This window comes from Boleophthalmus pectinirostris, unplaced genomic scaffold (assembly GCF_026225935.1).
Source record: "Boleophthalmus pectinirostris isolate CB_2022bp ecotype Guang Dong unplaced genomic scaffold, ASM2622593v1 HiC_scaffold_2, whole genome shotgun sequence".
Taxonomy (NCBI): domain Eukaryota; kingdom Metazoa; phylum Chordata; class Actinopteri; order Gobiiformes; family Gobiidae; genus Boleophthalmus; species Boleophthalmus pectinirostris.
The window spans coordinates 34047911-34073852 of record NW_026571152.1 but is presented as its reverse complement, the minus strand read 5'-3'; the positions used below and the strand labels follow the sequence as shown (position 1 = coordinate 34073852).

Genomic DNA, 25942 nt, shown 5'->3' with positions numbered 1-25942 from the left:
TCCGCTCAATTTCATTTCTCTCCAGTTACTAGGTCAGGAATCAGAATACACTACACGGTTCGCAAAAACCCCGGAAGCGCGAGTTCAGGCACCAGCCAATCAGCAAAGAGCCAGACATTCTGTGTTGGCAACGATTCCCGAGATTGAGGATTTAAAGTCAGAATAAAGAGAACATTTGGTGAATTTTATCAAGGGGAAAGACGTTATTGCCCTTCTTCCTACAGGATTTGGTGCATTATATACATCACGACCAAATAGCAGCGATTGCTTAAATAAAAAAGTACCCGCCTACTGTCGAGCGACGAATTCTAATACTGCGAGGTCAGACGGTTTCCACGAAGTGAAACCGTTTGATGAATCAGGCTAGATCGTGACAAGGCAACCCACCCAAAATAAATCCTTTGCGTCCCAGTCTTTGGGAAACAATGGTTTAGAGGACCTAATACGCTATTTTCTGATCTATGTTGTAATGTTGTTTCCTCATCACAAACAGAGCTGGAGTTGTGTTTTGTTTCATTTGCACGTTTAACACACAAACCCTGCATATTTAAGTTTTAGTTCTTCTCTCAAACTAAAAACGTTCTGTTCCAGTTTGCGATGTCATGTGGTAATATAGGAAGTGCTCCACTGTGTATTTTAACTCCGTACATCTTCACTGGAATCATTTGGATGATTTCAGCTCTGGAATTTCAAATCTCTACTGAACAAAAGCTAAAAGGTGGATGTTAACTTGAAAACTACCTCTTCATGACATTACAAGCTGTATTTAAGGTTTGTGCTTTGGAACATGAACCTCCAAACCTTAAGTGTTCAGAAGCATGAACCAAGTTTTAAGAAGGTAAGGTTAAGGTTAAAGAAATATACTGGAAATTGTACATAATTATATTTAGTCAATAGTTATTCATTGTCAATTATTGGATATATTATAGTTAATGTTTATGATGAAGTATACTATGGAACAGGACTGTATGAACTTTTTTTTGTTATTATAAAGGAACATTTTATTGAAAATTAGGCCAACTTGGACCCGAGGAAAAAGTTACCCTAGTAAAGACTAATGGGGATCCAATAAAAAAATAAAGAATAAAGAAAGAAAACGTGGAAAAGAGCATTTTGAGCTTTGGAGATGCAGACAGACATAAACAAATGGTGTCTCAAACATGTGTGAATGAAACAAAACACAACTCCATGCGTGTTTTTGGTGAGGAAAACAACATTCTAACATGTCCTAAAACTCACAAGACTCAATGTCGTGTAATCTGGGACCTTTAAGACGGTTTTAGAAGTTCTAGGTGATGAAGGGGAACAGGAAGAGACTGAGATCACGTCATGGTGGAAACATTTTGGCAAAGGCTCACATAAACACTCGCAACACACTCACACTGGCCTGTTTTTGTTCTCCGCTTTTGAGGCAAGAAGGGGAAAATGACATCAAGCTCATCATGTGAGGCCAATGAGACAGACTAAGGGGGAGGGGAGGAGGCAACAGAACCGTGTTACATAAAGAGAAACCAGGAGCAGACCACATTTGGGTCCAGTTACTGTGAGACTCAAGTGTGAAAGCTGAACATACGCTTTCTGTCACTCGATTTGAAGTAAAACCACATGAAAGTGCCCATATTACGCTATTTTCTGATCTCCTATAATGTTGTTTCCGCGTCACAAAAATACATGGAGAAGCTTTTTTTTTCATTCACACGTTTAAAAAAAAAAAATTAGGTTAAGCTCTTCTCTCAAACGGAAAATATTCATGTCATGTGGCAATACAGGAAGAGCTCCACTGTGTTTTTAGACTCGATACACCTTCACAAGAAACATTTGGATAATTTCAGATCTAGAATTGCCAATCTCCACTTAAAAAAGGTAAAATTTGTGAACTTTAAAACTACAACCGCATGACAACAGAAGGCAGAAAAGAGCATTTTGAGCTTTGGAAACGTGGACCACTAAAAATAAAAGGTATAAAACATAAATCAACACAACTCCAGGTCTGTTTTTGAGGAGGTAACAACATTTTAACATGGTTTAAAGCTGCCAGGAGTCAATTTTGTGTAATAAAGAACCTTTAAGCTGCAAGTCTAAGAAGCTCTTTGTGTGATACCTGCAGAAGAACCATCTGCACAAAATGGAGCATTATGTCACGGCTCGGCTCCAGGACTTCTCAAGTCTCAAGCACTTTGAGGAGAGCAGGGGCTGATGTCATAGATATTTGCTGTGACCTTGCTGCCCCCTCCCCGCTGCCTGGGGTGGGGCCTCTGTTTGTGTATCTACGGGCAGGGGTGAGAGCACAGGTCCACTGGCGCCAGATGTGAAGACCGCAGGAGTCTGGCCCTAAAAATAGAGCTCTGTTCTCAGCAGCGCGAAACACAAGAGAGCAGCGAAACAGGAGCAGGAGGAGGATGGGAAGACGCTTAAAGGTGCACTGTGTAACTTTGCTGGTGGAGGGTCTGGCGTATGTTTTCTCCATGGAAATGTTTTTGCTTTTGTCTGGAATGTTTCGCAGTGTGGTGTTAAACCTTTCTATCTTTATGGAGACCAAACCAGACCAAGTTACAGGTCAGATCTGTGGAAAGGCGACCCCGCTCAGTCAGTGCACAGTGCTTGTTTCTATGGATATGTCATTGCTCTGCCTGGAATGTTCCACAGTAAAGACATTAAACGGCTATACCTTACATTTATTTTCATTTTCATTCATTTTATTCAATTACTTTTCAATTTACCCCTACAAACTACACTAAAAAAACAAAAATGGCACGGGGGAGTGTCAAGAGTACGATGCCCTGTGACATTTATAGGGAATTTAAAGGTGTGCACTCTGTAACTTTTCAGTTGGGGGTCCGTCACCTGCTTATTTCTATGGATAATATGTTTTTGCTTTGCTTAAAATGTTCCACAGTGTGACATTAAACAGCTCTAACTTACATTTATTCAATTACAGGTGGTTTTATAGCTCAAAAATACCTAGAAAAACATCGCTCTCAAACTGTGAGCGGGGTCGCCTCTCCACAGATCTGAGCTGTAACTTGGTCTGGTTTGGATTCCATGAAGATAGAAAGACAAAAAGTTTAATGCCATACTGTGAAACATTCCAGACAAAGCAATAACATCTCCAGAGAGAAAAGCATTTGACGAACCCTCTTTCAGAAAAGTGAGGTAGAGCTGTTTAATGTCACAATGTGGAACTTTTCAGGCTGAGCAATGAGATATTCATAGAAACAAGAAGGTGACGAAACCCCAAACCAAAAAGTGACACAGTACATCTTTAAGTGGCGGTGGTAAAAAGGTAGTGAGTGACGGAGGAAAGCAGGGTCATTGAGAATCCTGTGAGTGCGCTCCCAGGGGACAGTGAGCTCACCTCTTAATGGCAACACTGGCTCCTTCTCAATGAAATTATCGATCTGCTGGAGCTGTGAGCGCTGTAATGGAGACAAGGTCAGACGGGGCGGGAACAGGGGCCAGAGTCAGAGCAGAGGGGGCAGAGTGGGAGCAGAGGGTCTGAGTCGGAGCAGAGGGGCCTGAGTCGGAGCAGTGGGGGGCCAAGTGAAAGCAGAGGGGCCAGAGTCTGGGCAGAGGGGCCAGAGTTGGAGCAGAAGGGTCAGAGTGACAGCAGAAGGGCCAGAGTGAGAGCAGAGGGGCCAGAGTTGGAGCAGAGGGGCTAGAGTCGGAGCAGAGGGGCCAGAGTGAGAGCAGAAGGGACAGAATTGGAGCAGAGGGGCCAGAGTCAGAGCAGAGAGGCCAGAGACGGAGCAGAGGAGTCAGAGTCAGAGTAGAGAGGCCAGAGACGGAGCAGAGGAGCCAGAGTTGGAGCAGAGAGGCCAGAGACGGACCAGAGGAGTCAGAGTCAGAGCAGAGAGGCCAGAGACGGAGCAGAGGAGCCAGAGTTGGAGCAGAGGGGCCAGAGTCAGGGCCAGAGTTGGAGCAGAGAGGCCAGAGTCAGAGCAGAGAGGCCAGAGACGGACCAGAGGAGTCAGAGTCGGAGCCAGAGGGGCCAGAGTTGGAGGAGAAGGACCAGAGTCTGAGGAGAGGGGCCAGAGTCAGAGCAGAGGGGCCAGAGTTGGAGCAGAAGTGCCAGAGTCGGAGCAGAGGGGCCAGAGTCGGAGCAGAGGGGCCAGAGTGAGAGTAGAGGGGCCAGAGTGAGAGCAGAGGGGGTGCAGAGGGGATAAAGGGATGAGGGGATGAGTGAAGAGGAAGTGGAGGGGTATGTGCACTTACTGACCTCCCCTTGGCCAATCAAAACAGAGGCAGATACCTGATGCCTGCAGACACCTGATCACATCACACACACGTTTGTATTGTGTAACCGAAACGTGACCATGACGCCACATGAACTTAAGGTGGCACTGTTGTCACTTCAAACATTTAGAGCAAGATTATGTACAAAAATAAAGAAAAAGATTTAAAAAATATATAAAAAAGAAGAATTATAAGACCTTGACAGACTTAAAATTGTAGTAGCAGTAGCAGTAGTACCAGTAGCAGTAGCAGCAGCAGTAGTAGTACTAGTAGTAGTATAGTAGTAGTACCAGTACCAGTAGCAGTTGTAGTAGTACCAATAGTAGTAGTAGTAGTACCAATAGTAGTAGCAGTACCAGTATCAGTAGTAGTAGTACCAGTAGCAGTAGTAGTAGTACCAATAGTAGTAGCAGTAGTAGTAGTAGTAGTAGTAGTAGCAGTAGTACCAATAGTAGTAGTAGTAGTAGTAGTAGTAGTAGCAGTAGTAGTAGTATAGTAGTAGCAGTAGTACCAATAGTAGTAGCAGTACCAGTATCAGTAGACCAGTACCAGTAGCAGTAGCAGTAGCAGTAGTAGTAGTAGTAGTAGTAGTAGTAGTAGTAGTAGTAGTAGTAACAGCAGCAGCAGTAGTAAAAGTACTACTAGTAGTAGTTGTAGCAGTACCAGTACCAGTACCAGTAGCAGTAGCAGTAGCAGTGGCAGTAGTAGTAGTAGTAGTAGTAGTAGTAGTAGTAGTAGTAGTAGTAGTAGTAGTAGTAGTAGTAGTAGTAGTTAGAGACAACATCTCAGTTTCAACCACAAGATTCCTTCTTCACTTCTGCAGCGTGTTGTGGCATGAAATATTGATACTTTGCAGTGACATCATGCTGGGGGGTTCTCCCTGTGTGCCTATGGTGGAATGTTCAGCAGTTACCAGGGTTACACATTAGCAAACTTTACCAAAAAAGTTTTAAGATGGACTGAAAACTCAAGTAAAAAACGCTAAATGGATTTAAACAAGACATTTTCAGAAGCCTGTGTTATTTGCAATCAGCTCTCCTGTTGTAGTTCCAGCTAAATCACTTCTTTCAGGTCAGATTGTGTTAAAATAAAACTCAGATTAAAGTCTAACAAAGCCTCAGACAGAACATGCCTACAGTTAGCATCACACCCTACAAAATGTTGAAGAAATCAGTTGCAAAATATCAATACAGGACAAGGAATTATTAAATAAAGGCGTTGAAGACATGAGACTATTTACTGGCTATGGACAAGATAAAAGTTGCGATATTGAGTACCGCGCTAATCCAGTAACCTAATGTTTTGTTTGAATTGCGTTTTCAGAGTCTAGACCTGTGAGATCTGCAGGATTTTCACAGGTTTGCGTACAGGCCTACAGGCGGTGTGCACGATGTGAGCCGTCCCTTCTGGAGCCGAAACTATAAAGACAAGCCAAGGCAGTGAATAATCCCGCCGACCACACACGCTCCAAGTGACACACGCACACTTGAATGCACATTAATGAACGCTGAAACAAGAATGACATCATCTCCTCAAAGAACTCCCTGTTTTGTTTTTTTCATCTTACTGCACATTTTAAAGGACTCAAATTACACTGTTTCCTCGTCACAACAGACCTGGAGTTGTGTTTTGTTTTGTTTCATTCACACACGAACTTGCATATTTAGACTGATTTCTTCTCTCAAAATAGAAAAGACTCTGTTCCAACTTGTGATAACATGTAAAACAGAAAGTGCTCCACTGTGTTTTTAAGCTCCATACCCCCTCACTATAATTATTTTGATGATTTCAGCCCTGGGATTGGCAATCTCTATTCTCTTTTTGTCAGATCCTCAGGGACAGTGCGGAATTTTGGACACAGGATCTCATTTCCTAGTGAGCCAGAGTGTTGGAGACGTGTGGAGACACTTTTTAAAATATTCCATCCAGTCCTTGTGTTTGCAGAGGTCACTGGTGCTAGGCTAGTGCATGTCAATGGTCATAGTTAATAAAACTAACCTTGCATCACATGAATCGTCGCATGTTATGGGACTATTTTCTCATATATCAGTCCGCCGCTGTCAAGTTTTCTATCAGGAAGTACAGCTCGCTGCTGCTGCTCAGACATAAATCCTTCAAATGCAAGGTTGGTTTTACTTCTAAAATTATTCTATCAACACAGACATTCACAGTCTGGTGGAATAACAGACTAGCTTCGGGTGTTTTGTGGAGTGGGTAAGACTGTTTGAAACAAATCACCATATTGGAAATCATTTGTGTCCAGACACGATGTTTCTGGGTCCACAAGCCTTCCCTATCCACTCAGCTTTGCACACATTTGTTACAGAAATTAAACTTAACACCACATGGCCAATTTGCATAAACTAAGCACTCAAAAAACAGCTCGCTCCCTGTGCCCTAACACGGTTCAGCTTCTGTCGGAGGGGTGCTCTGCTGATGGTGAGTCTGTTCTGTGCAAGTAGTTCTAGGACACCGTTTCCTGTTTGTCTATGGTTTGTTTAAACTGTTTTGCACAACAGCGTCACATGAGCGATGTCACGAACCCTCACAGTGACGTGGTCCAATAAGAATGGCAACTAGAGCTGCTACGTCAGTGTATCAACGTTTTCAGGTGTTCACATAGTGCCGGATCAGATCTGTACTCAGATGAATTCGTAGGAGCTGGTGGCAGCAGATCGTTCCGTCTCTGGAGTCGTTTTCAATCGGATTAGTGTGAACGAACACTGCATCCACAACAAAAAATACTGCATGTACTTGCGTGGATGGGGCCTTAGTTAGTCAGGTTATCAGGTTAGTCAGGTGTTTTATTGTAGTTTTCACATGTACTGTGTTATCTTTATATCTGTATGTAAATGTTTTTGTTGACTTTTATGTGAAGTACTTTGGTCAGCTGAACTTGTTTTTAAATGTGCTGGTATAAAGTAGCTGTTCACTTTGAAAACTTTGGAGATGTACAGACTACTAATAAGGAGTTACTCAAACATGTGTAAATGAAACAAAACACAACTCCAGGTCTGTTTTTGAGGAGGTAACAACATTATAACATGACTTAAAGCTCACAAGAGTCAGTTCTGTGTCACATGGCCCCTTTAATGAACGCTGCACCACAAGAAAAATGACATCATCTCCTCAAAGCGTTCCTTGTTTTTTCTTTTTTTTTTTAACATCTTTCTGCACATTTTAATGCAGATTCAGAGTCCAACAGACCGCCTTATGTTCCGGGCTATCTCAAAGGTTGCATTGTAATCATCCGCAACCATTACCTCATGCAAAATAACCTGACCACGCCTGCTTGTATAACAGTATATAGAAGAAGAATGACACATAACTGACTTGACCCTTGGACCACTGCCTGCCGGGCTGCTTGCAGAGGAGTCGCGCCCAAAGCTGATGTCATAGGTGCCGGGGGTTACACTCGTACGCACGCTGCTTTAAGTCTTTAAGTAGCGTGTGTGAGAAAACAGGAGCCGGAGTGAAAAGGTAACGCGGACGGAGCTGCCTTTGATCTGCTAATGCCGATAATGAATATGTCATCGGCGTGTCTGGTCTTGTTTGCGTTGGACTTGAGTTGGCGGGCTGACAGCGTGGGACCGTGCTCTCAAAAACACAAAATGTACCCAACCGTTATGAAAATTTACGAAGGTTCATATATTATCGTGCAGCGAAAGAAAAAATAAAGCCATGTAAGGTCGCAGACAAAAGAAATGTTAATGTTTTTCTCAATAATGTGATTTTATCTTTACTTTTTGCATGCAGGTAGAGTTATTACTTGACTAAGACAGCTAGAATGTGGCAGGTCTGACCAAGCCTGTTTAGTTAGTAGATAAGGAGTCAGCCAGATCCTACCTGCTTGGATTACATAGCAGTAAGGAATTTTCAGCACGACTCCTTTCAGTTCTGTAATTATTTTTGTTAGAAAGTCCAAGAGAACATTTTTGTCACTAACTAATCTACCTACATTTATTTCTCTTTACCATAGCGTCAAAAATACTAGTCTGAGCAAGAATTAGAACATAAACAGGTCAGATAACGTCTCATTTTATATAGGTCAATAATATTTTTAGTCGTTGTGTAACATGTTCTCGGTCTATATACAGTAGGCCTTATAGAAATATATGGTTCAGCAGTTCTTTTTTTGGAGATATTTCAGTGTTCAGTGTGTTATTAATTGATAATTTGCAGTCACGTCACTCTGAGGGTGCTCTACATGAATCTCTATGGTGGAATGTTTAGTAGTTACCATGGTGACACAATGCACACATTAGTAAACACGGGCAAGTTTAAGTTTTAAGAGTTGAACTCAAGAAAAAACACAAGTATGGATTTAAACAACCCATTTTCAGGAGATTGTGAGCTCTGATGGTCCTGTTTATGTGTTTGAGGGTAAAAACGAGAAAATATTTTATTGGAAATGCCTTTTGTTTTGACGGTGACAGCGTTTTTGGGGAAAAACTGAATATGCTCCACCGTAGCATTTCCGTCTACACTGCCCAAGACACAAAACTCTGGTCAGATCTGCTCACGTCACATACATCACCACCTCGCCGCCTGGCATGCATACCCAATCGAATTCCACACACTTCTGCGTCACCGTATGCACGCAGATTTCCTCCCGAAAACACTCCTCTAAACGCGGAATAAAAAGTGAAGACGCGACGCCACTTTTGCCTCTTCTGTGCAAACCGTCATCATATAAACGTAGCCTAAGAGGGACTTGTTTAACAGTAGTTCCAACTAAAGCTTACGTTCAGACTGCAGCCTGAAGTGAAATCCGATTTTTTTCTCCCCTATGCGATCTGTATCTGATCTTTTAATGACAGTCTGAACGACAGATCCAATTTTTTCAAATGCAACTCAAACCACTTGGATATGTGTTCCTAAAACTGATAAGTATCCAGTCTTTTGAAATGCTGCGACTTCAATCTGAACAGCCAGGTCACATTCATCCCACCTACACGTCAGGCTCGGAGTCTCGTCAATGGAGGGAAAGCACGGTTCGTGAGTTTATTAATATTTGGGGGGAATGCTGTATTCAGGCCAAATTGGAGGGGTCTTACCCTGGGCGACTTTTGAAATGTCCGAGGACGGCTACAGGTGTCCTGGCTCTAGTGTCAACAAAAAATAAAGAGTCTGCGAACCAAACACAAGGAGGCTAAAGACTCAAACAAACAAAGCCGCCTTGGACGTGTGACCTGTCCATTTTACTAAGAACTGGATCATATTTTGGGAGACAAGTCCAGTGTTTAGGCGACTTCGGTAAACACTGGGCATGCTCGCTGCATGTGCGGGACACTTTTGGGGCTTTTAAAGTTCACACTGGAGATCACACACGTCATATTTAATTGGAAATGTGAATGACCTCGCAAAAAAAATCGGATTTCACAAAAAAATCCAAATTGAGCTTTAAGCCCTGCTGTCTGAAAGTAGCCTAAGTCAGCTCTTTCTGGTGAGATTGTGTTAAAATAAAACCAGATTAAAGTCTAACACCCCCTGAGAATCTTTATGACCAGCTGCAAAGTAGGGTTAGAAAAGTGCCTCAAAAGCAACATCATAATATTCTCCCATCTGACAACCTCCAATATATGTAGCGTCGCTTATTATATATTGTGCTTTTCTTTCATTTTAAGAGGTCAGATGTATTTAGTCCGGTGCACGTGCTGATCTCTGCCTTTGCCCTCATTTCCTCACACAGCCTCCATCCCTTTGACCCAGTGGAGCTTTCATAATCCTGTCAAATACACGGGCAGATGGAGCAGAGGAAGACTGTCGTCACTCTCACATACATCTCCAAGCCTCGTCTCCCACGTCTGAAAAATATATATTCACATCCGTCTCGTACCTGCCTCTCACACTGCTGTCTCCTTTAAGCACCGAGGAGATTTTATTTTTATCGCAACCTCTCTCCTCTGCCGTTCTGTTTCTTCTGGTCTAATCTTTCAAATGCTGTTCATGCGGTTTGTCAGCAGTCGGAAAATGTCTTTCAGTTTGAACGGTAAAAGCGATTAAAATGGCAAATCACTTACAAAACTGGAGGCCGTCAGCTGTCGTATTGATACTTTTGCAAGCTGGAGGTGTTCTACATTTATGTCTAATGCTGAAATGCTGAAATTTTTAGGAGTTGCCATGGTGATGAAATGCACACATTACCAAAAATTTGTCAAAAAACTTTTAAGATTATCTAAAAACTGAAGAAAAACGCCAAATGGATTCAAACACATTTTCCAGAGTCTGTGATCAATACGATTTTCAATAAAAAGTTGATGTGACGAACTAAGAAACTGTGACTAATGTTAAAATAAACCTCACACTGGAAAAAAAATTATAAAATATAAATTAAAATTACTTAAATTATGATCATTTTGCTTTACTTGAGTCGATTCAACTTGACAGGTAATATGATCTACAAATGGAATAAGTGTGTTTTTCTTAATTCAAGCAACATTAGATTAGATATTTTAAGTGCAAAAAGTTGTTGTTTTTCTTATTTCAAGTGTAGCAGGATGTATTTTCATATCTTAAGTACAAAAAGTCTTATCATCATTTAACTTGTCAAGTGAAATTTACTGAAATCGTGATAAAACTTTCTTAAGTCATCTTAACTTGGCTAGATTTAGTTTTTTGCAGTGCAGATTAAAGACAGAGCAGTGCCTACAGTTAGCGTCACAATCTCAGGGAATTTTGATGGCATCAGCTGCAAAGTATCAATAGAAAAAATGACAACAAACCTGCTCTCAAATGTAATGAAGTAAAAGTGAAGTAAATCCACTTTAAAGTCTATTTAAGTAAAGTACAGAAACCTAAAGGTGCATTGTGTAACTTTTCTGGTGGACTTTTCTCCATGGAGCTGTTATTACTTTGTCTGGAATGTTCCACAGTATGGTATTAACATTTCTATCTTCATGGAACCCAAACCAGACCAAGTTACAGGTCAGATCTGTGGAGAGGCGACCCCGCTCAGTCACAATGCCTTTTTTCTAGGGATTTTCGAGCTCTAAAACCACCTGTAATTGAATAAACGTAATGTAGAGCTGTTTAAAGTCACACTGTGGAACATGACATATCCATAGAAACAAGCAGCTGATGGGCCCCATACACTCTGACACTGCGATTTTCAGCCCTTTTTGAGCTGATTTTTCACTTATGCGATCCTGCTGAGTTTTGGCTTAATCATGTGTCGTGCTTCATGTAGTAAACATGACATAACAAGAACCAATTAATGCTTCACGACCAGCTCCCGAACGGAAAATTGTAGGTCGCAAGAATATCAAACCTGTCTGAAATCCAGTCGCCTCTCGTTGAGTGTTTCGCACTGTTGAAGTAGTTCCTTGAGCTGTGAACTTCTAAACCTTGCAATTTGGTTGTACAGTTTGAGCTGTGTCTGAGTGAAACGATCGAAAATATCGCACAGTGTAAGTCAGTTCTTTCTGGTCAGATTGTGTGAAAATAAAGCTCAGATTAAAGACAGAGCAGTGCCTACAGTTAGCATCACACTCCCAGAGAATTTTGGTGGCGTCAGCTGCAAAGAATCAATAGAGAAAACAACAACATACCTGCTCTAAAATGTAGTGAAGTAAAAGTGAAGTAAATCCACTTTAAAGTCTATTTAAGTAAATTAAAATGTGCATTATGTAACTTTTCTGGTGGACTTTTCTCTTTTACTTTGTCTGGAATGTTCCACAGTATGGTATTAAACCTTTCTATCTTCATGGAACCCAAAACAGACCAAGTTACAGGTCAGATCTGTGGAGAGGCGACCTCGCTCACAGTCAAAATTTCTGTTTTTCTGGGTATTTTTGAGCTATAAAACCACCTATAATTGAATAAATGTCAAGTAGAGCTGTTTAATGTCACACTGCGGAACATTCCAGGCAGAAAAATGACAGACATATCCACAGAAACAAGCAGGCGACGGACCCCCAACCGAAAAGTTACACATTGCAGCTTTAAGTCCAGCGCTTTACTACTTATACTTCGTTACATTCCACCACTGTCGACTGACAATAAACAACCACGCTACTTGTGTTGACTTGTGTGTTGGAGTTTGGTGGGAACAGGCAAAGTTTAGGCCCAGTGGGAAGGCAGTTGGCTCAGATTTTTTTCCTCTGTTCGCTGAGGCCATAACTCTCAAAAAGGCAAGACATATCAGCCCTGGTGAGATCATAGCTGCGGTAAAGAGAGGCCACGCTTCTCATAACATTCTCACAAAGAGGATGAAGTAATGGCCTATGAATGTACACTTTTAGTCTATGCAAAAACCTGACCTCCTCGGACATCATTGGTTCAATCAGCAGCGCAAAGAAAGGGTGGCTTGTGTCTGGATTAGCTGTCTCATTCAAGAAAACAACGGCCCTTTTGGGAGAAGACAAACTCCAATGACATCATCCAAACAAAGGAAGTTGTGTGATTTCTGAACCAGTAAGAATATTGATTTTAGTCCCCCCGAAAACGTCAATAAACAGCAATTATATGGATTTTCTTTGTTTAAAATGGTCTCTTCCGTTGTGGCCGTGCTTGTTAGTGTGAGACTCTTTCAGGATGAGCTGGTCGGGTTCACTTCAGGTTAGACTTGTGTCAAAAAGACTCATACCAAGATACTAATTGGTACTGAAACTGGTATCGAAACTGGATTCTAGGGCTGAGCAGTTTTAGGAAATTATGTAATGGTCAAGCTTTGCATTATGATTTGCAATTTATGTTTTAATAATAAGGTTCAGTTCAATTTTGGGCTGTTCAATTATGGAAAAAATCATTATCACGATTATTTTGGTCAATATTGAAATCAGGATTATTCAAATGATTATTTTTAAGTTACATGATTGATGCATTTATTCAACATTTCTCTCTAAAAAAAACAAACACACTTTGTTATTGATAACTTACACAAAACTTACAATTATGTAGCCTGATTTATCAGCCGGTTTCACTTTGTGGAAACCGTCTGACCTCACAGCATTAGGATCCATTCGCTCGACAGTAGGTGGGTACTTTTTAAAAATTTAACCAATCGCTGCTATTTGGTCGTGATGTATGTAATGATCTAGCGTAGGACGAAGGACAATAACGTCTTTCCCCTTTTTTAAAATTCACCATTCTCTTTGTTCCAGCTTTAAATCCTCGATCTTGGGAATCGCTGCCAACACAGAATGTATGGCTCTTCACTGATTGGCTGTTGCCCGAACTCGCACTTCAGGGGTTTTTGTGAACCTTCTAGTGTATTCTGATTCCTGATCTAGTCGCTGGAGAGAAATGAAATTGAGCGGAGGCACTAGGTGGCGCCAGCCTGTCTAACAAATATGTACCTTTGAGCAGCTTTGCAATGTATTAAAAAAAAAAAAAAAAAAAAAAGAGAATAAAATTTACTTTGAACATGAAATAAGGCATAGAAAAACATAAATGTATCCAAAATAAACTATATATCCAGCTATTCTACAATCTCTATCTAAAAAATTAAATAAATATACTTATTTATATATTTTAAAAAAATTATTATATGAGTTTGGAGATCGTTTGAATCAAAATCGCGATCAAAATTAAATTAATTGCACCGTCTTAGTTCAAAGTTTAGATTTTTTTAAGCATCCCAGAGAAATGGAAATGGACAACGGAAAAACTAATACAAGAATCACGTTTCAGAACATGTTTGTACAGTTTTTACACGTGCATTGTGTAACTTTTCTCCATGGAGATGTTATTGTTTTGTGTGTAATGTTTCACAGGATGGCATTAAACCTTTCTATCTTCATGGAGACCAAACTAGACCAAGTTCCAGGTCAGATCTGTGGGGAGGCGACCCTGCTCAGAGTCAGAATGCCTGTTTTTCTAGGTATTTTTGAGCTATAAAACCACCTGTAATTGAATAAATGTAAGGTAGAGCTGTTTAAAGTCATACTGCGGAACATTCCAGACAGAGCAATGACGTATCCATTGAACCAAACAGGCGACGGACTCCATACGCGTTCGACATACGACCAGCTCACGATGTACCTTAAAAAAAGTATGTTTCTTTTAAGCTAAAAACAAATCAAGTTTAAAGCTTTTTCGTCAGTTTCAAAAACACTACCTCACGTTCACCTCGAAATAAGTCTTAGCACAAAGATCGTCCCTTTTAAGGATTATTTTCATTTCATGTCTATATCCAGAGCGGCTTCCATTTTCCACTCACTTCGGGCTTTACGTGATTTGCAGCTGTTAGGATATGTAATGTGTGCATGTGAGGTCTGCAGAGGAGAGCTTAAAATAAGTCTTCATTCACATACAGATGACGTTAGCGCTGGAATCATTGCGGTGCTATAAATCTGAGAGCGGCTACAGATTCAGACAGACAACACGAAAGGAGGATCAATGCTGCTTATAATGAAACAATGTGAAACAATAGAATGAAAGATTAAGTGACAAAATGTGCGGGTAAGCCTAAAGTACAACGTGTAAATGTATGTTTCAAAGTTAAATATGGGATTAAAGGTCTTATATTACGCAAAATCGACTCTTGTGAGCTTTAAGTCAAGTTACAATGATATGACCTCATCAAAAACATACATGGAGTTGTGTTTTGTTTCTTTCATACATGTCTGAGTAACCCTGTATTATTAGTCTGTCTGCGTCTCCAAAGCTCAAAATGCCAGCTTGTGATGTTATGAAGTGGTAGTTCTCAAGTTACGAGCTACTTTTTAACCTTTTGTTTAGTAAAGATCAGCAATTTTAGAGCTGAGATCATCCAAATGATTCTAGTGAAGGTGTATGGAGTTGCAAAACACGCTGGAGCACTTCCTGTACAGTATTACCACATGGCATCTGTGGTGGATACACATAGTTTAATTTAATTCCTTTATTTAGACTTATATTCTAATTTGGGTGCACACGTTTTATTGAATATAAGTCCGAATTATCATTTACACTTCTTTCTTTTTTTTGTTTGAGTGGCCAGATGAAGGACCCTTGGCAGAGACCAGAGGTGGGGACTTGCAAGCCGTGACTTGGACTCGAGTCAGACTTGAGTCACTACTTTTACGACTTGAGACTTGACTTGATAAAATGGACTAAGACTTGGGACTCATCTTGGACTTGAAGGTCAATGACTTGGGACTTGAGTCGGACTTGAGGCCCGTGACTTGAGAAGCAGTTTTAAATTCTTTCTATTTTGACTGTAATAATTCACTCTAAGATCTTGTCAAGATTTTTAAAAAGGAAAAATGTACATTTCTACAACTGTTATATACTCCATAAATACTCATATACAAATGTACTATGATTTTTGAATTAAAATTTATCTTAAAATTCATATAAATTGCAAAAATCTAAGCTGTATTTGGTACTTTGATTTGAAGACTTGAAATGACTTGAAGCTCAAAGCAGACGACTTGGACTTGACTTGGACTTATGGGCCAGTGACTCGAGAATCGACTTGGACTTGCCTGAATTTGACTTGGGACTTGACTCGGACTTGAGGTCAAAAACTTGAGACTTGCAAAACAACGACTTGGTCCCACCTCTGGCAGAGACTATCCACGCCGAACAAAGGAGGAAACACTATTTAGTTTGTCCAGTTTGTTTAAGGCAACTTTATTATCACTTCTGTATTATACTTATTTCCCTTCTTGTTACTTTGATAAAGTTAGTAGTTTTACTTAATTATTTAGTATAATTCCCCCGTCTTGTGTTCAGTTTTATTTGGCCCTCATGTATTTAAACGCCTCGTTCTTTGTCTGGTTGGGTTAGTTTTGTTCTGTTCAGTTTGATTTAAGTTTTACCCCAGTTGAACCCAGCTTTTTGTTAATGATTTACCTAATTTGAGCCTTTATTGAATTACTTTAATTTGACTTTATTAAATTTAAACTTATTTTTATACCTTGTCTTTGCCTTTCTGTTTGATCCACTACAACATGTGTGAATGAAACAAAACACACAACACACAAAATCCCTCAGTCGTCCAGGTAGAATCTCTGGCAAAGGAGAAAATCAATTTATCAACCGGACAAACTTTTTTTTTTTGTTTTTTTTTGGTTGAATATGTTTTGCTGCTCATCCAAGTTTCTTCTTCAGTTCTGACTCCAGGCGTGTTTGTGATGAGGAAACATTACAACACTGATCAGAAAATCGCGTAATATGGGTGTGTATACGCAGTGCCAACAGTTAGCATCACAATTCAGGGAATGTTGACATCATCTCCAAAGTATCAGTTGTAATGTCCTTACTCATGCACTGATATGCTCTCCTCTGTGCATATTTTACGCGTTAACATTTGGGAGAACGGCTCAAGAATTACAGGAATCACAGGCATTTCAGAACATGTTTGTAGACGTCCTAACAACAGGATTGCAGGTGGTAAATGTAATAGGTCAAACCCACAGACTGTCAGACTGTGTAAAGAAGTGATCTAAGTGAGTGCGACGTCACCCAGAGTGTTCAGCTCCAGTCAAATGAAGCTCAATGAGGCTACAGTTACGGGGCGAATTTGGAGCCACTTTTTAGCGAAATAAAAACACTAGGATCATGTAGAGCTAAAGGTTTAATACGAAGATTTTAAGACCAAAATGATGAGGCTGAGAGGAGTGACAATTTTTCAATGTAAAGTGAACTGGAGCCAGAGTCGATGGAGCCAAAAAGCATGCACATAAACGCTTCCCATTATATATTTGTTATAATATAAATATGTAAATTTCTGTGTGGTTTGCATATGCTTAAAATCAATCAATCAAATCAATCAAATTAAACTTGAAAGTTACAGAACACATTTAGATATTTTTTTACCTCATGCTGTTTGTGTTTAAAGGAAATTAATGATATTTTCAGTTTTTTGTCTTAATTTTGGTTGATATCCAGTATTGGTCTAGCCTGATTCACTTCGTGGAAACTGTCTGACCTTGCAGTGTTAAGATTCGTTCGCTCAACAGTAGGCGGGTACTTTTTTATTTAACCAATCGCTGCTATTTGGTCGAGACATGTGTAATGTGCCGGAACGCTCAGTGGTGTCCAAGTAATCGTCGGCACAACAGCAAACAAAGCAGAGAGTGAAAATGTCTGTCAACGATCATTGTTGTTTCTGAGAGGTGACCTTGTGAATTAAAGGTGCAATAAAAAACGTGAACTTTGTATTTGACAAAGGAAGTCCAAAGGAGGATAGCGTAAGCAGTCTGTTATCGCAACTCGGGTTGGTTCAGCTTGTCTATGATTGGCCGATATGAGGTCTACAGCTTCCAGGGTTCTTACAAACCGTCTAGTGCAGGGGTCTCCAACCTGTAACTCTCCAGCCCCTTCCAAGTAGCTCGTCAAGGGATTTCAGAATAATACTATTGCACTGAATAACAAAAATGTGGTTAATTACTTGCCTATTACTATTGTACATGTAATGGGCAATAGGGCTGCCTCTCGATCTTGCCACGTTTTACTTGTACTTGTCTATTGGAACTGCTAAATGTTGTTGTTACTTTTTTAATATTGCTTATTTATTATAATTTTTTATCTCTCTCCATGACTGGGCCTCGGGGAGCACATTTCGTTCTGTCACGTGTTTCTCTTGCATGCTTGAGTGACAAATAAAGAACCTTAACCTTAACATGTGTCATTTTAAAGCCCAAATTTGTGCACTAATGAATGGCCGACGGTTTATGTTTTATGGGCATCTAACTGTACCCAAAAGCTCGCCATCTTTCTTAAAATCGTCTCAATATCTTGTGATCGCCAAAATGAGACGCTCTCTGGCATTTTTGTTTCGTAAAGGAGCTCACTGGAGGAAAAAGGTTGCAGATCTCTGGTTTAGTGTATTCTGATTCCTGACCTTGTCGCTGAAGAGAAATGAAATTGAAAGTATCGACATCGGTATCGAAACAGAATCCCTAACTGAAATTGAAATCACGTTTGCAGTAGAAGGTCTATGGTTAGAGCAAATGAAGATGTAAGAGTTAAACTGTAATATCTGATGATTAAAACGCCCATCGTGATCACTCAAATTCTGATTTCAAGATATTTTTCCAGCTCGATTTCTGTTTGTCTACGCCAATCCACACTCTAATCAAGCCATTCAAGCCAGCGGAATGACTCGTCACCTCCCGAGTCCTTCGTCGCACTTATTCTCACAATGTTAAAAATGCGGCGAAGTAATGCAGTACATGCGTGGAAATATGCAGCGTCCCTCCTCGATCACACTCTCTCTTCAGGCCTGTAAACATGACAGTGCCTGCGAGCTCCACTGACCCTGAGAATGCAAGTCCCCGAACAGCAGCCAATCCCCGCGGCCGGAGCGAGCGGGGACTAATCTGCCTCTGTCGTCGTGGAAACAGCAGGAAAACTGGAAATGAGGAGCTCTCGGAGAATTTCCTCAGTTTACATGATCAAAAATGTACATCTGTGGACGGTGGGTGTGCCCTGTTCTGGACTAATTATCTAGAGCGAGGCTTTGAGGTGATCCTACATCTGTGAATGACTCATGAAAAAACATCGTTAATCTCCGTGGAGGATGTGGAATGGTGGTGCAGCGGGAGGGAGCGCTGTGCCACTGTTCTGTGCGCAATCCTGACTGATGTGGATTATTACTCCCCGACTGCGCTGACACATTTGGGACGGACTCATAAGCCTCTTCCTCCTACTGTAAAATTTCAACACGCGATTTCGATTTGAGACGCAGGCTTTTCTGTTTCGATATTTTGGCTTTAAGTATCGACCAGTACCGATATCAACGAGATTAAGACAGACTGAAAATATAATTCCTTTAAACACAAACAGTATAAGGTAAAAAAAAAAAAAAATCTAAATGTGTTCTGTAACTAGCAAGTTTAATTTGATTGATTTGATTGATTGGATTTCGAGCATTTGCAAAGACACAGAAATGTCTTTATTTGCCAGTTTACATATATATATATTATAACAAATATTACTTAGATAAGAAAAAAAACAAAAAAAAAAAACAATGCTTGCTCGAAAGGAGTGAGAAGAAGTAAAAATACTTATTTATTCTCACCTTCCTTTAATATTTACAACTAAATGTGGTGTCATTAGCCTGATTGATGGTCGGTTTCACTTTGTGGAAACTGTCTGACCTCACAGCATTAGGATTCGTTCGCTCGACGGTAGGCAGGTACTTTTTTTATTTAGACACTTGCTGCTTTTTGGTCGTGACGTATGTAATGCGCCGCGAACGGGGCTAAATGGTGTATTAAACTTTTCCCAAATCCCGTAGGAAGAAGGAAAAATAAAATTCACCAAACATTCTCTTTGTTCCGGCTTTAAATCCTCGATAATCAGGAATCGTTGCCAACACAAAATGTCTGGCTCTTCGCTGATTGGCTGGTGCCATTACTTGCATTCTTGCAAACGGTCTAATGTATTCTGATTCCTGACCTAGTCACTGGAGAGAAATGAAATTGAGCGGAGGCACTAGGTGGCGCCAGTCCGACTAGTATGCCATACCATTCCAACATATATACTGTATTACTTCGTATTACTTTCATTTTTCACTAATCTGATGAGATGTCAGTAAATCATCTTATTATTTTTATTTATTTATTTTTAAAGACAGGGACAGTGCACAATTTTTACATTAACCTTAACAGGAGAGATGCATTGTAGCAGGTTGTAGCATCAGTGCTAATGTCCACCTGTCGTCCCTCGGCAGGTTCATTGATTGATTGTATTTAACTGACCTCAGCTATCAACTGTTCTTCCTGGAGACCTGTGTAGCACGTTTTGTACACCAGTTTATTGGCCAAAATGTGATATTTTGAACCAATATTTTGTAAAACGAAATACGATATGCAACACAGATTAAAATAATGATAATAAATACAGGTTTTAGACAATATATTATAAAAAGAACACCACCAAAACAGAAAAAAAGAAGCTGTTTCTCCAGAAGTACCATGTGGTTCTTGTTACGGCTGCTCAGTATAATGCCTTCAAATAAAAACAGCAATTTGAGTTGGTGCAATTATCAAATCGCAAAGGCTGCATCTCTTTAGATAATAGAGTGTCATATGCAAAGAACAGAGCCGTCTTTTTGAACCACAGTAGTTTTTGACCTCTACAAACATCTTCTGAAATGCACGAGATTCTGTTCGAAACTCTCAATTCACAATTCGTTTTTTGCTTAAATGCACCCGAATCTTACTTTTTAAAGTTATATCATCATAATTGTGCAACCCTAGTTTCTTTATAAATATCCAAAACATTTAAAAAATATTCAGGAATGGTTCAAATCTTGTCAAGTTTTGATCTTAGTCTTAGTAACGATACCTATCTGAGTATTTCTGACGACTCTCTTTTCTCGTGCATTTATGTAAAAAACTGCATTTGACATATAATATTTTGAACTATTTATTGTTTTTTTATGCTCCTGGTGTACAGCGTTTCATTTCTGTGTATTTTTTTAGGTTGAAACGCCAAATAAATTCTGTTTCTGTTTCTAAAGTGGGACCCTAAACTCATCAAGTGCAGTGATCCAGATGTGATGAACTGAACAGGGCAATTAACCGTCCGTCCATTTTAAGACGTGCTTAGTGGACGCTGTGACAGGATAATTAGAGTGGTACATAAAAGCAGGAGTGGGAGTTAAAGGGTCTATATTACGTAATGTTATAAAGTAATATGTAGTTTCCTCATCACAAACGGACCTGGAGTTGTGTTTTGTTTCATTCGCACATGTTTAACACACAAATCCTGCATATTTAGGCTGAGAAAACACTGCTCCCCATGCTACACTGTGTTTTTAAACTCCATACACCTTCACTAGAATCATTTAGATCATTTCAGCCCTGGAGTTTTGAGAGCATTTTGAGGTTTGGAGCAGTACAGAGACAAATAATAAAGGGTTACTCAAACATTTGTGAATGAAACAAAACAAAACACTGGGTATGTTGATAGGAAAGATGTATGATGACGAGAAAACAACAGTCTAACATGGCTTAAAGATCACAAGAGTCAATTTAGTCTAATATAGGAGATTTAACAGATTATCCATTTTAAGACGTGCTTTGTGGACACTGTAACAGGTAGTCCTGTAACGATAATCAATAATCAATACATTTTTTAACAAGTCCTTGCTGTAAGACAGACTACATTAGGCTATTCTTATGTTATCAAGTCTATTTTATTTAGGCTTGTTGTTTTATTGTCCTATTGTCTTGTCTTGTTTATTCCATGGTCATTATATTAGTTGAAAATGGTCTCAAAATGTCAATATTATCGTTTATCGCAATAAATTGTTGGTCAATTAATCGTACAGGAAAATCTGTTATCGTTGCAGGCCTAGTGACAGGATAATTAGTGTGAGACATGAGAGCAGCTCTGCAAATTTCTCCGATCTAACCAAGATTTTGAAACTTATATCAGGCTGTTCATCTTGTTTTCAGTTTTATTATCTACTTACTAGTTCTGAAATGGTTGTAAAAGCTTGAAAATTGTCACAAACAGTACACTACCAGTCAAAAGTTTTAGAACACCACACTTTCTCCAGTTTTTTATTGTTTACTTTTTACTGTTGACCAAAACATATTCTAAACTTTTGATTCATGAAAGTGTCAACGTTTGGCAGATGTAAAAGCTGAACACACTTGTGGCTTGTTCTTTGTACAGAAAGTTCTTCCCAAATCTGTTGCAGAAGTTCCCATAAATGTGTGGCACTTGTAGGTTGTTTGACTTTCACTCTTCTGTCCAGTTCATCCCAAAACCAACTCGATGGGGTTTAAGTCTGGAGACTGTGCTGCAGAGGTGGGGACTTGCAAGTCGTGACTTGGACTTGAGTCAGACTTGAGTCACTATTTTTAGAACTTGAGACTTGACTTTATAAAATGGAATGGGACTCAGTTTGGACTTGAAGGTCAGTGACTTGGGACTTGACTTGGACTTGAGAAGCACTTTTAAATCTGAATTCTTTCTATTCTGACTGTATTGATTCACACTAAAATCTTGTCAAGACATTTAAAAAGGAAAAATTTGCATTTCTACAACTCGTATATACTCTATAAATACTCATATACAAATATACTATGACTTTTTAATTACAATTTATCTTAAAATTCATATAATTTGCAAAAATCTAAGCTATATTTGGTACTTTGGTTTAAAGAAATGACTTGAAGCTCAAAGCAGACGACTTGGACTTGACTTGGACTTATGGGCCAGTGACTCGAGACTCAACTTAGACTTGCCTGTATTTGACTTGGGACTTGACTTGAGGTCAAAGACTTGAGACTTACTTGGTCCCAGACCTCTGCTGTGCTGGACTCACCATGTTTTCAATCTCACCATTTGTTCTTTTTTCCTGAGGTAGTTTTGGCAGAGCTTGGACTTGTGTTTTGTATCTTTTATCTTTTTTTTTAACCTCTGGATGTTCAGTTCTTACCTTTGTACCATTTCAAGCTCTTCATTGGACTTGCACGACTTGAATTGCAATAAATAACTGGAGAAATGAGGGTGTTCTAAAACTTTTGACCAGTAGTGTATATTTCTTCCATGACTCAGCCAGTCAGAAAACCTTAAATTTAGGCAATAAATGTTTAAAAGAAGAAGCTACAATCCATTTACCATAGTCTGAAACGTCCATAAACTTATTTCCAGCTCATGAACACTTACCCGAGACTGCTTAATTCTAGTCTTGAGGTAGTTTATTTTAAGATAACTTGTCAAGTAAAGTTATGTTGCTGCATGGACATATAATTTCAATACTTTTAAGCCATTTTCTGATAGATTTCCGTGTTTATATCTTGCATTATATCTGAGTGCTTGGATAAAAGTAATAAGAAATTTGAAAAGCATAAAGATCTAAAAGTGAGCAATTACAAAACATTATATTTCCTGCCCGTTCTTAAGTTAAAGTTGAATTAGTGATTGCTTAAAAACCACAGTATGGGCTGAAAGGTTGAAGGAAGTGTTTTCTTTACTGTCCTCTGCTGACCAAACCCTGCCATGACACCCAACAACAAAAAAAATCTAATTCTAATTCAATTTTTTTTATTTCGAACAGTAATTTTAATCCAAGAGAGAAAATCAGATATCTATAATTGTCAATGATCTACTTGGGTGTTTTCAATCGAGAAGTTTATAGCCAACCCTTTCACAATACATGAATGTGGTATGGAGCAAAGTTCAGACTAAGGAGGAGGAAATAATATGTATTTTTGTTTAAATAGTAAGGTGCATTGTGTAACTTTTCTGGTGAAGGGCGTCATTGCTCTGCCTGGAATATTCCACAGTATGACATTAAACAATTCTACTTTACATTTATTAAATCACAAGTGGTTTTATAGCTCAAAAATACCTAGAAAAAAAGGCATTCTGACTGTGAGCAGAGTTGTTTCTCCACAGATCTGACCTGTAACTTGGTCTGTTTTGGTCTCCATGACGATAGAAAGGTTTCTGTACTGTGAAACATTCCAGACAAAGCAATAACTAAATCTCCATGGAGAAAATCATTTGACGAACGAACTCCTCCAGAAAAGTTACACTACACACCTTCAAATTCTGTCTTGTTTATGTTGCAGAAATAAATATTAAAGGACTTTTTACTTGTTTCTAATATGCCAAAATAACCTTGAATACAAATTCATGATCTATCAGTAAGAAAAATAAGTGACTTTTTGTTAGCTCTAGCATTTATATATGAAAAAAATGTGTTCAAACAAGCCAAAGATATTCATTTTATCTTGTTCATACTTTAACTTCTTGGTTTCGTTTTTAAATACAATACAGTAAGGAGTATTTACTTTGTGGAAATGCAAGATGGCCAAACAAAGTACAAACAAAGTAAATACACTTTACTGTATTGTCTTTAAAAAAAAGAACAAACCATACATGAAAGAGCAGACGTTGGGGCTGCTAAGACTCTAGAGCAAATTTAAAAGTCTGCTAAAACTCGCCTATTTACACAAACCTTTGCCTACAACTAAGACGCAACACCTTGCAATTTCATTATAGTCAAATTATTATTATTATCTTAATCTTGTTTTTCTTTCTGTGTTATTATGTATTGTGTATTGAGGTTTGCTATTGTATGTTAAAGGTTCAATATTACACAACATTGACTCTTGTGAGGTTTAAGCCATGTTATAATGTTGTTACCTCATCAAATATGCTTTCTGTTTGAGGGAGGAACTCAGCCAATGCAGGGTTTGTGTGTTAAACGTGTGAATGAAACAAAACAAAACAGAACTCCAGGTCTGTGTGTGATGTGGAAACAGCATTACAACATAGATCAGAAAATAGAGTAATATGGGCCCTTTAAGCACTTTGGTCGAGTGTGGTTGTTTTTACATGCACTATAAACTCATTAGACTTAAATAGCATACCTGTGAGCAGAGACACTTTGTGGAAGGTGCCCTCGAGTTTCCCCATGAGGATCTGCACAAAGCCGTCTTTGGACAGGTGCCCAGCCTCTTTGGAGCTCTGATCATAAACCACCACTTCCTGCTTCCTGCCCAGCTCCACCTGCACAAAACACAACAAAGAAGAAAAGGATTTTACAGGTGGAATGAGCTCTGATAGAACTGCAGAACATCCCTGTCTAACTGGAAATACAGACATAATCACACACACTGTTGTGTGTGATAATGTTTTTAAAGCAGCAAATGAACGACTGGCAGTTAGTCGTTTCACTACCATTACTGAAATATACTGTGCTACAAACCAAAAAATAAAAAATAAATAAAAGAAAATGATGATAGTAACAAATGTAAAGCATAGTGTGTCTGCATAAAGAGCAGGGCTACAGGTGTGGGTGTACACCGCTCCGGGTTGTGAATAATGAATAAAACATATATGAGCTCTGCACTGTTGACACTGCAGCCTGTGGCTTGTTCTGGTGAATGTAAATGCGTTTGTGACAGTGCAGAGCTGCAGATCCTCAGGACACAGTCCTGGTTCAGTCTGGAGACTGTGAGCATGCGCCCCTGTGTTTGTGTGCGGAGTGAGCAGCGCTTGTGTTGTTCTCCATGTTGTCAGGCAGGCTTTGGTCACATGACCATCAGGCTGTGCCTACTGCAGCTATGAATCACTGCATCATTCAACGGCCACTGGACAGAGAGAGGAGTGGGAGGAAGGATGGAGAGGAAGAGGAGGGCGGGGGGAGTGAAGAAGAAGAGAAAGACACAAACGGAAGAAGAGCGTGGCAGGCACATAAAGGACTGGTGCTGCAGAGGCTTTGTGCTGTTTACAGCTGCAGAAATAAAACTGTGAAGACTGCACTGAGCTCTGATGCTCTGATCTGTTACTGCTGCTCGACACGCTGTGTGTCATTTACAGCTGTTTGGTCAATACGTCTGTGTAATACAAGAGCCTAATGCTTTCTTTGTCTGAAATCCTCTCCCCTTTTTATATTTACTCAGCATGGAGAGTTTGTACTAATAATAGCATTCGTAATGGGATCAGATCTAATTTAGGACTCTGGCGATTATGGGTCTAAACTTAGGTCATTTGTGCTGCTAAGAAGTCTCCACACATCAGCGTCCACTGCACTGGACAGACTTTAAGAGTCTTTAACACACCTGCACTTTACTTAAGTTTTTCTGTTTGTTTTCTGTTTGTTTGTAAAGACACAAACACATATGAGTAGCTCAGATGACACGGTGAGTTATGAGTTTGCTGCAGTGCTGGAGGTCATTGACCTGGAGCACAGGCTGAGACTGCAGCAGTTCTGCAGTGCTACAGTCTGTGTGCGTGTGTGTATCTGTGTCTGTGTGTGTGTGCGTGTCTGTGTGTGTAGTCACACTGCTAAAAATACAGGACT

General features: G+C 39.7%; 1 protein-coding gene across 4 annotated transcripts in view; it reads right to left on the bottom strand.

Annotated features, from left to right (window-relative positions):
* dusp8a (dual specificity phosphatase 8a) overlaps positions 1–25942 on the bottom strand; it is an 89219-nt gene that overhangs the window by 36794 nt on the left and 26483 nt on the right. For all 4 annotated transcript variants that reach the window (XM_020931084.2, XM_055155302.1, XM_020931083.2 and 1 more), the window contains one exon: positions 24507–24645. In XM_020931084.2, coding sequence (XP_020786743.1) covers positions 24507–24645 — 139 coding nt within the window. The remainder of the gene's footprint in view (positions 1–24506; positions 24646–25942) is intronic.